The 15811-nt window shown below is 36.3% G+C and overlaps 1 protein-coding gene across 1 annotated transcript in view; it reads left to right on the top strand.

Annotated features, from left to right (window-relative positions):
- The first annotated feature begins 222 nt into the window (after positions 1–222).
- The window catches only part of LOC135529915 (NLR family CARD domain-containing protein 3-like), a 37639-nt gene continuing 22050 nt past the window's right edge, over positions 223–15811 (top strand). Inside the window, exons 1-2 of the mRNA XM_064958321.1 lie at positions 223–351; positions 7970–8086. Of these exons, the coding sequence (XP_064814393.1) occupies positions 227–351; positions 7970–8086 (242 nt within the window). The 5' untranslated portion in view covers positions 223–226. The remainder of the gene's footprint in view (positions 352–7969; positions 8087–15811) is intronic.

Below are 15811 nucleotides of genomic sequence, written 5' to 3'. Positions count from 1 at the left end.
CCACAACCAACATGCTGGGTCTCTGTTTAGTTGTCACTGTGTTAACCACAACCAACATGTTGGATCTCTGTTTAGTTGTCACTGTGTTAACCACAACCAACATGTTGGATCTCTGTTTAGTTGTCACTGTGTTAACCACAACTTCCATGTTGGATCTCTGTTTAGTTGTCACTGTGTTAAACACAACCAACATGCTTGATCTCTGTTTAGGGGTCAGTGCTCTAAAATGAGTCTCTCTGGGAAGAGAGAGGAGGGACCTGCCTCTAAAAGGCGTCTCTCTGGGGAGAGAGAGGAGGGGGGACCTGCCTCTAAAATGTGTCTCTCTGGGGAACATGACACCAAAGCTAAGAGGTGAGATGAGAATTTTTTAAATAATTATTAAGAGTTTATTTCCAAAATGCATCACATTTGTTTTTTCATCAGAAATGGTTGCTAATGTGTACCTTCTCAGATTTTTGACTAATAGATTTTAGATGGGTATATCTTTATTACATTATTATTATTATCAGTTAATATATTTTAGATGAGTATATCTTTATTAAATTACTATTATTATCAGTTAATATATTTTAGATGGGTATATCTGTATTAAATTATTATTATCATCAGTTAATAGATTTTAGATGGGTATATCTTTATTAAATTATTATTATTATTATTATCAGTTAATAGATTTTAGATGGGTATATCTTTATTAAATTATTATTATAATCAGTTAATAGATTTTAGATGGGTATATCTGTATTAAATTATTATTATCATCAGTTAATAGATTGTAGATGGGTATATCTGTATTAAATTATTATTATTATTATTATCAGTTAATAGATTTTAGATGGGTATATCTTTATTACATTAGTATTACTATTATCATCAGTTAATAGATTTTACATTTACATTTACATTTAAGTCATTTAGCAGACGCTCTTATCCAGAGCGACTTACAAATTGGTGAATTCACCTTCTGACATCCAGTGGAACAGCCACTTTACAATAGTGCATCTAAATCATTAAGGGGGGGGGGGTGAGAAGGATTACTTATGCTATCCTAGGTATTCCTTGAAGAGGTGGGGTTTCAGGTGTCTCCGGAAGGTGGTGATTGACTCCGCTGTCCTGGCGTCGTGAGGGAGTTTGTTCCACCATTGGGGGGCCAGAGCAGCGAACAGTTTTGACTGGGCTGAGCGGGAACTGTACTTCCTCAGTGGTAGGGAGGCGAGCAGGCCAGAGGTGGATGAACGCAGTGTCCTTGTTTGGGTGTAGGGCCTGATCAGAGCCTGGAGGTACTGCGGTGCCGTTCCCCTCACGGCTCCGTAGGCAAGCACCGTGGTCTTGTAGCGGATGCGAGCTTCAACTGGAAGCCAGTGGAGAGAGCGGAGGAGCGGGGTGACGTGAGAGAACTTGGGAAGGTTGAACACCAGACGGGCTGCGGCGTTCTTGATGAGTTGTAGGGGTTTAATGGCACAGGCAGGGAGCCCAGCCAACAGCGAGTTGCAGTAATCCAGACGGGAGATGACAAGTGCCTGGATTAGGACCTGCGCCGCTTCCTGTGTGAGGCAGGGTCGTACTCTGCGGATGTTGTAGAGCATGAACCTACAGGAACGGGCCACCGCCATGATGTTGGTTGAGAACGACAGGGTGTTGTCCAGGATCACGCCAAGGTTCTTAGCGCTCTGGGAGGAGGACACAATGGAGTTGTCAACCGTGATGGCGAGATCATGGAACGGGCAGTCCTTCCCCGGGAGGAAGAGCAGCTCCGTCTTGCCGAGGTTCAGCTTGAGGTGGTGATCCGTCATCCACACTGATATGTCTGCCAGACATGCAGAGATGCGATTCGCCACCTGGTCATCAGAAGGGGGAAAGGAGAAGATTAATTGTGTGTCATCTGCATAGCAATGATAGGAGAGACCATGTGAGGTTATGACGGAGCCAAGTGACTTGGTGTATAGCGAGAATAGGAGAGGGCCTAGAACAGAGCCCTGGGGGACACCAGTGGTGAGAGCGCGTGGCGAGGAGACAGATTCTCGCCACGCCACCTGGTAGGAGCGACCTGTCAGGTAGGACGCAATCCAAGCGTGGGCCGCGCCGGAGATGCCCAACTCGGAGAGGGTGGAGAGGAGGATCTGATGGTTCACAGTATCGAAGGCAGCCGATAGGTCTAGAAGGATGAGAGCAGAGGAGAGAGAGTTAGCTTTAGCAGTGCGGAGCGCCTCCGTGATACAGAAAGAGCAGTCTCAGTTGAATGACTAGTCTTGAAACCTGACTGATTTGGATCAAGAAGGTCATTCTGAGAGAGATAGCGGGAGAGCTGGCCAGGACGGCACGTTCAAGAGTTTTGGAGAGAAAAGAAAGAAGGGATACTGGTCTGTAGTTGTTGACATCGGAGGGATCGAGTGTAGGTTTTTTCAGAAGGGGTGCAACTCTCGCTCTCTTGAAGACGGAAGGGACGTAGCCAGCGGTCAGGGATGAGTTGATGAGCGAGGTGAGGTAAGGGAGAAGGTCTCCGGAAATGGTATGGGTGTATCTTTATTAAATTACTATTATTATTATTATCAGTTAATAGATTTTAGATGGGTATATCTTTATTAAATTATTATTATTATCAGTTAATATATTTTAGATGGGTATATCTTTATTAAATTATTATTATCAGTTAATAGATTTTAGATGGGTATATCTTTATTAAATTATTATTATTATCAGTTAATAGAATTTAGATGGGTATATCTTTATTAAATTATTATTATTATCAGTTAATAGATTTTAGATGGGTATATCTTTATTAAATTATTATTATTATCAGTTAATAGATTTTAGATGGGTATATCTTTATTAAATTACTATTATTATCAGTTAATATATTTTAGATGGGTATATCTTTATTAAATTACTATTATTATCAGTTAATAGATTTTAGATGGGTATATCTTTATTAAATTACTATTATTATCAGTTAATATATTTTAGATGGGTATATCTTTATTAAATTACTATTATTATCAGTTAATAGATTTTAGATGGGTATATCTTTATTAAATTACTATTATTATCAGTTAATATATTTTAGATGGGTATATATTTATTAAATTATTATTATTATTATTATCAGTTAATAGATTTTAGATGGGTGTATCTTTATTAAATTACTATTATTATCAGTTAATATATTTTAGATGGGTATATCTTTATTAAATTACTATTATTATCAGTTAATATATTTTAGATGGGTATATCTTTATTAAATTACTATTATTATCAGTTAATAGATTTTAGATGGGTATATCTTTATTAAATTATTATTATTATCAGTTAATAGATTGTAGATGGGTATATCTTTATTAAATTATTATTATTATCAGTTAATAGATTTTAGATGGGTGTATCTTTATTAAATTATTATTATTATTATTATCAGTTAATAGATTTTAGATGGGTATATCTTTATTAAATTATTATTATTATCAGTTAATAGATTGTAGATGGGTATATCTTTATTAAATTACTATTATTATCAGTTAATAGATTTTAGATGGGTGTATCTGTATTAAATTATTATTATTATTATTATCAGTTAATAGATTTTAGATGGGTATATCTGTATTAAATTATTATTACTATTATTATCAGTTAATAGATTTTAGATGGGTATATCTTTATTAAATTATTATTACTATTATTATCAGTTAATAGATTTTAGATGGGTGTATCTTTATTAAATTATTATTATTATCAGTTAATAGATTTTAGATGGGTGTATCTTTATTAAATTAATATTACTATTATTATCAGTTAATAGATTTTAGATTTGTATATCTTTATTAAATTATTATTATTATCAGTTAATAGATTTTAGATGGGTATATCTTTATTAAATTATTATTACAATTATTATCAGTTAATATATTTTAGATGGGTATATCTTTATTAAATTATTATTATTATCAGTTAATAGATTTTAGATGGGTATATCTTTATTAAATTATTATTATCAGTTAATAGATTTTAGATGGGTATATCTTTATTAAATTATTATTACTATTATTATCAGTTAATAGATTTTAGATGGGTGTATCTTTATTAAATTATTATTATTATTATTATCAGTTAATATATTTTAGATGGGTATATCTTTATTAAATTATTATTATTATCAGTTAATAGATTTTAGATGGGTATATCTTTATTAAATTATTATTATTATTATTATCAGTTAATAGATTTTAGATGGGTGTATCTTTATTAAATTATTATTACTATTATTATCAGTTAATAGATTTTAGATGGGTATATCTTTATTAAATTATTATTATTATCAGTTAATAGATTTTAGATGGGTATATCTTTATTAAATTACTATTATTATTATCAGTTAATAGATTTTAGATGGGTGTATCTTTATTAAATTAATATTACTATTATTATCAGTTAATATATTTTAGATGGGTATATCTTTATTAAATTATTATTATTATCAGTTAATAGATTTTAGATGGTATATCTTTATTAAATTACTATTATTATCAGTTAATAGATTTTAGATGGGTGTATCTTTATTAAATTATTATTACTATTATTATCAGTTAATATATTTTAGATGGGTATATCTTTATTAAATTATTATTATTATCAGTTAATATATTTTACATGGGTATATATTTATTAAATTATTATTATTATCAGTTAATATATTTTAGATGGGTATATCTTTATTAAATTACTATTATTATCAGTTAATAGATTTTAGATGGGTATATCTTTATTAAATTACTATTATTATCAGTTAATATATTTTAGATGGGTATATCTTTATTAAATTACTATTATTATCAGTTAATAGATTTTAGATGGGTATATCTTTATTAAATTACTATTATTATCAGTTAATATATTTTAGATGGGTATATATTTATTAAATTATTATTATTATTATTATCAGTTAATAGATTTTAGATGGGTGTATCTTTATTAAATTACTATTATTATCAGTTAATATATTTTAGATGGGTATATCTTTATTAAATTACTATTATTATCAGTTAATATATTTTAGATGGGTATATCTTTATTAAATTACTATTATTATCAGTTAATAGATTTTAGATGGGTATATCTTTATTAAATTATTATTATTATCAGTTAATAGATTGTAGATGGGTATATCTTTATTAAATTATTATTATTATCAGTTAATAGATTTTAGATGGGTGTATCTTTATTAAATTATTATTATTATTATTATCAGTTAATAGATTTTAGATGGGTATATCTTTATTAAATTATTATTATTATCAGTTAATAGATTGTAGATGGGTATATCTTTATTAAATTACTATTATTATCAGTTAATAGATTTTAGATGGGTGTATCTGTATTAAATTATTATTATTATTATTATCAGTTAATAGATTTTAGATGGGTATATCTGTATTAAATTATTATTACTATTATTATCAGTTAATAGATTTTAGATGGGTATATCTTTATTAAATTATTATTACTATTATTATCAGTTAATAGATTTTAGATGGGTGTATCTTTATTAAATTATTATTATTATCAGTTAATAGATTTTAGATGGGTGTATCTTTATTAAATTAATATTACTATTATTATCAGTTAATAGATTTTAGATTTGTATATCTTTATTAAATTATTATTATTATCAGTTAATAGATTTTAGATGGGTATATCTTTATTAAATTATTATTACAATTATTATCAGTTAATATATTTTAGATGGGTATATCTTTATTAAATTATTATTATTATCAGTTAATAGATTTTAGATGGGTATATCTTTATTAAATTATTATTATCAGTTAATAGATTTTAGATGGGTATATCTTTATTAAATTATTATTACTATTATTATCAGTTAATAGATTTTAGATGGGTGTATCTTTATTAAATTATTATTATTATTATTATCAGTTAATATATTTTAGATGGGTATATCTTTATTAAATTATTATTATTATCAGTTAATAGATTTTAGATGGGTATATCTTTATTAAATTATTATTATTATTATTATCAGTTAATAGATTTTAGATGGGTGTATCTTTATTAAATTATTATTACTATTATTATCAGTTAATAGATTTTAGATGGGTATATCTTTATTAAATTATTATTATTATCAGTTAATAGATTTTAGATGGGTATATCTTTATTAAATTACTATTATTATTATCAGTTAATAGATTTTAGATGGGTGTATCTTTATTAAATTAATATTACTATTATTATCAGTTAATATATTTTAGATGGGTATATCTTTATTAAATTATTATTATTATCAGTTAATAGATTTTAGATGGTATATCTTTATTAAATTACTATTATTATCAGTTAATAGATTTTAGATGGGTGTATCTTTATTAAATTATTATTACTATTATTATCAGTTAATATATTTTAGATGGGTATATCTTTATTAAATTATTATTATTATCAGTTAATATATTTTAGATGGGTATATATTTATTAAATTATTATTATTATCAGTTAATATATTTTAGATGGGTATATCTTTATTAAATTATTATTATTATCAGTTAATAGATTTTAGATGGGTATATCTTTATTAAAGTATTATTATTATCAGTTAATATATTTTAGATGGGTATATCTTTATTAAATTATTATTATTATCAGTTAATATATTTTAGATGGGTATATCTTTATTAAATTACTATTATTATCAGTTAATAGATTTTAGATGGGTATATCTTTATTAAATTACTATTATTATCAGTTAATAGATTTTAGATGGGTATATCTTTATTAAATTATTATTATTATCAGTTAATATATTTTAGATGGGTATATCTTTATTAAATTATTATTATTATCAGTTAATATATTTTAGATGGGTATATCTTTATTAAATTATTATTATTATTATTATCAGTTAATAGATTTTAGATGGGTATATATTTATTAAATTATTATTATTATCAGTTAATAGATTTTAGATGGGTATATATTTATTAAATTATTATTATTATCAGTTAATATATTTTAGATGGGTGTATCTTTATTAAATTACTATTATTATCAGTTAATATATTTTAGATGGGTATATCTTTATTAAATTACTATTACTATTATTATCAGTTAATAGATTTTAGATGGTTATATCTTTATTAAATTACTATTATTATCAGTTAATATATTTTAGATGGGTATATCTTTATTAAATTACTATTATTATCAGTTAATATATTTTAGATGGGTATATCTTTATTAAATTACTATTACTATTATTATCAGTTAATATATTTTAGATGGGTATATCTTTATTAAATTATTATTATTATTAGTTAATAGATTTTAGATGGGTATATCTTTATTAAATTATTATTATTATTAGTTAATAGATTTTAGATGGTTATATCTTTATTAAATTACTATTATTATCAGTTAATATATTTTAGATGGGTATATCTTTATTAAATTATTATTATTATCAGTTAATATATTTTAGATGGGTATATCTTTATTAAATTATTATTATTATTAGTTAATAGATTTTAGATGGGTATATCTTTATTAAATTATTATTATTATTAGTTAATATATTTTAGATGGGTATATCTTTATTAAATTATTATTATTATCAGTTAATATATAATATATTAATAATACGTTTTTTTGACTAATTGTTGTTTCTAAATGGCTACATTTTTTAAATAAGATTACTATTTGTTTTACGACATTTTTTCTAAATGGCTGCTGGGTAATTTGATGTGCATCTAAATCTTAATTCGTAGTCATCGGATTGAGCGAATTTTGTACAGGTTCACTTAGTTGGAAAACAAATGGAGTCTAGCTCATTGATTTGTAGATCTGACACAGTTGCTACCTCAGTTTATGAGCCAAGCAGGTGTTGTGAATGAGTTATGTAGTACCCACATAAGGCCACTCAGAGTAGATCAGAGATGTAATGTTTGTCTCTGTTGTGTTGAAGTTCAATCCAGCAGGAGAGACCAGTCTCCCCTGTTCCCAGCTGTGTGTCCATGAAGAGTGACCAGTCTATGAATCAACCTATAGAGTTTAGAGAGGGAGTCTTTTCTACTGAACAAAGGTAAGAAGAACTCATGGGTCCTGGTCAGTGAGTTAAACAACACTGTCTCTCGTCATTTCTCCACCCTCATTTTCCCATTTCTTTTGTTGTTTTCATAATCCATAGGCTACTCCTTATTTCCATTTCCATTTTCATAGTCCTAAAACAATTTTAATAGTAGTCAAATTAGCAGGTGTTGCTAATGAGTTATGTAGTACCGTATAAGTCCGCAGGGAGGAGGAAGAGAGCTATAAACCCATACAGTTTTTTGCCTTAAAAAAACTAAACCAAACAATCAATCAAATGTATTTATAAAGCCCTTTTTACATCAGCAGATGTCACCGAAAAAAGTTTTGAGACTGATCTAAGTAATTAATGAGAAAAATACACTTTATTTCTCAGCTGCCTCACCAATGTCTGTTTGTGAATTAATAACCTTTAATTTCCAAATATTTCCAATAGATGGCAGCATACGACCACGAAGCATCAGTTACAGGCAACAAGCAGCAATATGATTGACATAAAATAGCATTCAACCACAAACTATATGTCTATATGTCTATGCTTTATAGAGCCTATATGTCCCATGATTTTCTAAAATGGTAACTCATTACTTTAATTAGATATATCTTGTATTAGGGCTGTGTTGCTTTTGGTACAGCAACAAAATAGTGATTATAGCAGGTATTGAACCCCGCGCAAATCATCACTCATCACAACTTCAACCTCAGTATTAACATTATAAAATACATTATAAAAAGTAATCTTAACCTCAACTCTAGTCTACATTAAAAAATATTTTCTTCATTTCTCAGTTGCGAGTTAACAACCTCTGAATAGATAAGACAAGAGTGCATCTTCCAGTCTGGCTCGATGCTGGTTGATGAATTTGACAATAATGTACATGGAAAATAATTTTTTCTCGACCAGAGGTGACTGAATGTTCCGGCTTATTGATTATCGTTATAGTAAAGTGAAGAATCATTTCAAAACAGGTGAATAATAAACATGAATCATCATTATATGACTTCACAGTAATCTGTTAAATGCTTTTTCAGTCCTTCCTCTTGTGTTAGCAGTGTGGAAAGGGACAGGAAGAAGCACACATGAGTTTTCCTGTGAGGGGAGTGGTGGTGTATCCAGGGAGAAAACTAAACTAATCTTCTGAAATGTCATTAGTGGTCTTATGCTGCCATCTATTGGAATTATGTAGCAACTGCAGTAGTACTGAATAATGTGTTATTCCTTGCTAATGTAGTATTACTCAGAATTGTCAAATATAACATTTTCTAGTTAATTTTGCCACTCACAAATAAAAAATAAATAAAAAATAACCATTATAGCATAACAGACAATTCAAATGACATCAACGAAAAACATCATACATTTAGATAATTAAATATATATATTATATATACAGTATATGACAAAAGTGAGTACACCCCTCACATTTTTGTACATATTTGAGCATATCTTTTCATGTGACAACACTGAAGAAATGACACTTTGCTACAATGTCAAGTAGTGAGTGTACAGCTTGTATAACAGTGTAAATGTACAACCATAAAACAACAATTTATTCCTTAAAAAAATGAAACTGCCATAAACCAAAAACATTTTACATTTAGTTAATTATTTAAAAAATAATGTATTTAGATGGGTGACATTATCTGCCAAAGTGACAGCCCTGTAGACAAAGAAGAGCTCTCCAGTAGGAACCAAAACATTCAAAGGACATTTTCTCAAAATCAAATCAAATTTATTTATTTATATAGCCCTTCGTATATCAGCTGATATCTCGAAGTGCTGTACAGAAACCCAGCCTAAAACCCCAAACAGCAAGCAATGCAGGTGTAGAAGCACGGTGGCTAGGAAAAACTCCCTAGAAAGGCCAAAACCTAGGAAGAAACCGAGAGAGGAACCAGGCTATGTGGGATGGCCAGTCCTTTTCTGGCTGTGCCGGGTGGAGATTATAACAGAACATGGCCAAGATGTTCAAATGTTCATAGATGACCAGCATGGTTGAATAATAATAAGGCAGAACAGTTGAAACTGGAGCAGCAGCACGGTCAGGTGGACTGGGGACAGCAAGGAGTCATCATGTCAGGTAGTCCTGGGGCATGGTCCTAGGGATCAGGTCCTCCGAGAGAGAAAAAGAAAGAGAGAATTAGAGAGAGCATATGTGGGGTGGCCAGTCCTCTTCTGGCTGTGCCGGGTGGAGATTATAACAGAACATGGCCAAGATGTTCAAATGTTCATAAATGACCAGCATGGTCGAATAATAATAAGGCAGAACAGTTGAAACTGGAGCAGCAGCACACTCAGGTGGACTGGGACAGCAAGGAGTCATCATGTCAGATAGTACTGGGACATGGTCCTAGGGCTCAGGTCCTCCGAGAGAGAGATAGAAAGAGAGAAGGAGAGAATTAGGGAACGCACACTTAGATTCACACAGGACACCGAATAGGACAGGAGAAGTACTCCAGATATAACAAACTGAACCTAGCCCCCCGACACATAAACTACTGCAGCATAAATACTGGAGGCTGAGACAGGAGGGGTCAGGAGACACTGTGGCCCCATCCGAGGACACCCCCAGACTGGGCCAAACAGGAAAGATATAACCCCACCCACTTTACCAAAGCACAGCCCCCACACATTTAACATTTACATTTAAGTCATTTAGCAGACGCTCTTATCCAGAGCGACTTACAAATTGGTGAATTCACCTTCTGACATCCAGTGGAACAGCCACTTTACAATAGTGCATCTAAATCATTAAGGGGGGTGAGAAGGATTACTTATCCTATCCTAGGTATTCCTTGAAGAGGTGGGGTTTCAGGTGTCTCCGGAAGGTGGTGATTGACTCCGCTGTCCTGGCGTCGTGAGGGAGTTTGTTCCACCATTGGGGGGCCAGAGCAGCGAACAGTTTTGACTGGGCTGAGCGGGAACTGTACTTCCTCAATGGTAGGGAGGCGAGCAGGCCAGAGGTGGATGAACGCAGTGCCCTTGCTTGGGTGTAGGGCCTGATCAGAGCCTGGAGGTACTGCGGTGCCGTTCCCCTCACAGCTCCGTAGGCAAGCACCATGGTCTTGTAGCGGATGCGAGCTTCAACTGGAAGCCAGTGGAGAGAGCGGAGGAGCGGGGTGACGTGAGAGAACTTGGGAAGGTTGAACACCAGACGGGCTGCGGCATTCTGGATGAGTTGTAGGGGTTTAATGGCACAGGCAGGGAGCCCAGCCAACAGCGAGTTGCAGTAATCCAGACGGGAGATGACAAGTGCCTGGATTAGGACCTGCGCCGCTTCCTGTGTGAGGCAGGGTCGTACTCTGCGGATGTTGTAGAGCATGAACCTACAGGAACGGGCCACCGCCATGATGTTGGTTGAGAACGACAGGGTGTTGTCCAGGATCACGCCAAGGTTCTTAGCGCTCTGGGAGGAGGACACAATGGAGTTGTCAACCGTGATGGCGAGATCATGGAACGGGCAGTCCTTCCCCGGGAGGAAGAGCAGCTCCGTCTTGCCGAGGTTCAGCTTGAGGTGGTGATCCGTCATCCACACTGATATGTCTGCCAGACATGCAGAGATGCGATTCGCCACCTGGTCATCAGAAGGGGGAAAGGAGAAGATTAATTGTGTGTCGTCTGCATAGCAATGATAGGAGAGACCATGTGAGGTTATGACAGAGCCAAGTGACTTGGTGTATAGCGAGAATAGGAGAGGGCCTAGAACAGAGCCCTGGGGGACACCAGTGGTGAGAGCGCGTGGCGAGGAGACAGATTCTCGCCACGCCACCTGGTAGGAGCGACCTGTCAGGTAGGACGCAATCCAAGCGTGGGCCGCGCCGGAGATGCCCAACTCGGAGAGGGTGGAGAGGAGGATCTGATGGTTCACAGTATCGAAGGCAGCCGATAGGTCTAGAAGGATGAGAGCAGAGGAGAGAGTTAGCTTTAGCAGTGCGGAGCGCCTCCGTGATACAGAGAAGAGCAGTCTCAGTTGAATGACTAGTCTTGAAACCTGACTGATTTGGATCAAGAAGGTCATTCTGAGAGAGATAGCGGGAGAGCTGGCCAAGGACGGCACGTTCAAGAGTTTTGGAGAGAAAAGAAAGAAGGGATACTGGTCTGTAGTTGTTGACATCGGAGGGATCGAGTGTAGGTTTTTTCAGAAGGTGCAACTCTCGCTCTCTTGAAGACGGAAGGGACGTAGCCAGCGGTCAGGGATGAGTTGATGAGCGAGGTGAGGTAAGGGAGAAGGTCTCCGGAGATGGTCTGGAGAAGAGAGGAGGGGATAGGGTCAAGCGGGCAGGTTGTTGGGCGGCCGGCCGTCACAAGAAGCGAGATTTCATCTGGAGAGAGAGGAGAGAAAGAGGTCAGAGCACAGGGTAGGGCAGTGTGAGCAGAACCAGCGGTGTCGTTTGACTTAGCAAACGAGGATCGGATGTCGTCGACCTTCTTTTCAAAATGGTTGACGAAGTCATCTGCAGAGAGGGAGGAGGGGGGGGGGAGGAGGATTCAGGAGGGAGGAGAAGGTGGCAAAGAGCTTCCTAGGGTTAGAGGCAGATGCTTGGAATTTAGAGTGGTAGAAAGTGGCTTTAGCAGCAGAGACAGAGGAGGAAAATGTAGAGAGGAGGGAGTGAAAGGATGCCAGGTCTGCAGGGAGGCGAGTTTTCCTCCATTTCCGCTCGGCTGCCCGGAGCTCTGTTCTGTGAGCTCGCAATGAGTCATCGAGCCACGGAGCGGGAGGGGAGGACCGAGCCGGCCTGGAGGATAGGGGACATAGAGAGTCAAAGGATGCTGAAAGGGAAGAGAGGAGGGTTGAGGAGGCAGAATCAGGAGAAAGGTTGGAGAAGGTATGAGCAGAGGGAAGAGATGATAGGATGGAAGAGGAGAGAGTAGCGGGGGAGAGAGAGCGAAGGTTGGGACGGCGCGATACCATCCGAGTAGGGGCAGTGTGGGAAGTGTTGGATGAGAGCGAGAGGGAAAAGGATACGAGGTAGTGGTCGGAGACTTGGAGGGGAGTTGCAATGAGGTTAGTGGAAGAACAGCATCTAGTAAAGATGAGGTCGAGCGTATTGCCTGCCTTGTGAGTAGGGGGGGAAGGTGAGAGGGTGAGGTCAAAAGAGGAGAGGAGTGGAAAGAAGGAGGCAGAGAGGAATGAGTCAAATGTAGACGTGGGGAGGTTAAAGTCGCCCAGGACTGTGAGAGGTGAGCCGTCCTCAGGAAAGGAGCTTATCAAGGCATCAAGCTCATTGATGAACTCTCCGAGGGAACCTGGAGGGCGATAAATGATAAGGATGTTAAGCTTGAAAGGGCTGGTAACTGTGACAGCATGGAATTCAAAGGAGGCGATAGATAGATGGGTAAGGGGAGAGAGAGAGAATGACCACTTGGGAGAGATGAGGATCCCGGTGCCACCACCCCGCTGACCAGAAGCTCTCGGGGTGTGCGAGAACACGTGGGCGGACGAAGAGAGAGCAGTAGGAGTAGCAGTGTTATCTGTGGTGATCCATGTTTCCGTCAGTGCCAGGAAGTCGAGGGACTGGAGGGAGGCATAGGCTGAGATGAACTCTGCCTTGTTGGCCGCAGATCGGCAGTTCCAGAGGCTACCGGAGACCAGGAACTCCACGTGGGTCGTGCGCGCTGGGACCACCAGATTAGGGTGGCCGCGGCCACGCGGTGTGGAGCGTTTGTATGGTCTGTGCAGAGAGGAGAGAACAGGGATAGATAGACACATAGTTGACAGGGTACAGAAGAGGCTACGCTAATGCAAAGGAGATTGGAATGACAAGTGGACTACACGTCTCGAATGTTCAGAAAGTTAAGCTTACGTAGCAAGAATCTTATTACTAAAATGATTGAAATGATACAGTACTGCTGGAGTAGGCTAGCTGGTAGTGGCTGCGATGTTGACACTACACTAATCAAGTCGTTCCGTCGAGTGTAATAGTTTCTACAGTGCTGCTATTCGGGGGCTAGCTGGCTAGCTAGCAGGTTGATTGCGTTACGTTACCTTAAAAGAACGACAATGGCTGGCTAGCTAACCTAGAAAATCGCTCTAGGCTACACAATTGTCTTAGATACAAAGACAGCTATGTAGCTAGCTAGCTACGATCAAACAAAACAAACCGTTGTACTGTAATAGTTACTACAGTGCTGCTATTCGGGGGCTAGCTGGCTAGCCACGTTAAAAGAACGACAATAGCTGGCCAGCTAACCTAGAAAATCGCTCTAGGCTACACAATTGTCTTAGATACAAAGACGGCTATGTAGCTAGCTAGCTACGATCAAACAAAACAAACCGTTGTACTGTAATAGTTACTACAGTGCTGCTATTCGGGGGCTAGCTGGCTAGCTACGTTAAAAGAGCGACAATAGCTGGCCAGCTAACCTAGAAAATCGCTCAAGGCTACACAATTGTCTTAGATACAAAGACGGCTATGTAGCTAGCTAGCTACGATCAAACAAAACAAACCGTTGTACTGTAATAGTTACTACAGTGCTGCTATTCGGGGCTAGCTGGCTAGCTACGTTAAAAGAACGACAATAGCTGGCCAGCTAACCTAGAAAATCGCTCTAGACTACACAATTGTCTTAGATACAAAGACGGCTATGTAGCTGGCTAGCTACGATCAAACAAATCAAACCGTTGTACTGTAATGAAGTGAAATGAAAATGTGATACTACCTGTGGAGCGACGCGGAATGTTGACCGGGTAGTTGGAGTTCAATTCGGTAGAGGTTGGCTAGCTGTTGGCTAGCTAGCTAGCAGCATTTCCTACGTTAAGGACGACAAATAGCTGGCTAGCTAACCTCGGTAAATTAAGATAATCACTCTAAGTCTACACACTCTAAACTGCACAATTATCTTGGATACGAAGACAGCGAAGACAACTATGTAGCTAGCTGACACTACGCTAATCGAGTCGTTCAGTTGAGTGTAATAGTTTCTACAGTGCTGGTGGACAGTGGATGTTAGCTAGCTGCTTAGCTAGCTGCTGGGCAGATACGTTAGGACGACGAAATACGATAATTATGCAATTATCGTTGATACAAAGACGGCTATGTAGCTAGCTAAGAATAAATTGCTAAGATTAGACAAATCAAACCGTTGTACTATAACGAAATGTAATGAAAAGTTATACTACCTGCGGACCGAAGTGTAGATGCGACCGCTCGCTCCAACCGGAACCGGAACATGACACACCACTAAAGGGATATCTTCAACCACCAAATTACCATCCAGAGACAAGGCTGAGTATAGACCACAAAGATCTCCGCCACGGCACAACCCAAGGGGGGCGCCAACCCAGACAGGATGACCACATCAGTGAATCAACCCACTCAGGTGACGCACCCCTACCAGGGACGGTATGAGAGAGCCCCAGTAAGCCAGTGACTCAGCCCCTGTAATAGGGTTAGAGGCAGAGAATCCCAGTGGAAAGAGGGGAACCGGCCAGGCAGAGACAGCAAGGGCGGTTCGTTGCTCCAGAGTCTTTCCGTTCACCTTCCCACTCCTGGGCCAGACTACACTCAATCATATGACCCACTGAAGAGATGAGTCTTCAGTAAAGACTTAAAGGTTGAGACCGAGTTTGCGTCTCTGACATGGGTAGGCAGACCGTTCCATAAAAATGGAGCTCTATAGGAGAAAGCCCTGCCTCCAGCTGTTTGCTTAGAAATTCTAGGGACAATTAGGAGGCCTGCGTCTTGTGACCGTAGCGTACGTGTAGGTATGTACGGCAGG

This window comes from Oncorhynchus masou, unplaced genomic scaffold (genome assembly GCF_036934945.1).
Source record: "Oncorhynchus masou masou isolate Uvic2021 unplaced genomic scaffold, UVic_Omas_1.1 unplaced_scaffold_1209, whole genome shotgun sequence".
NCBI lineage: Eukaryota > Metazoa > Chordata > Actinopteri > Salmoniformes > Salmonidae > Oncorhynchus > Oncorhynchus masou.
This window is presented reverse-complemented; position numbering and strand designations above follow the sequence as displayed.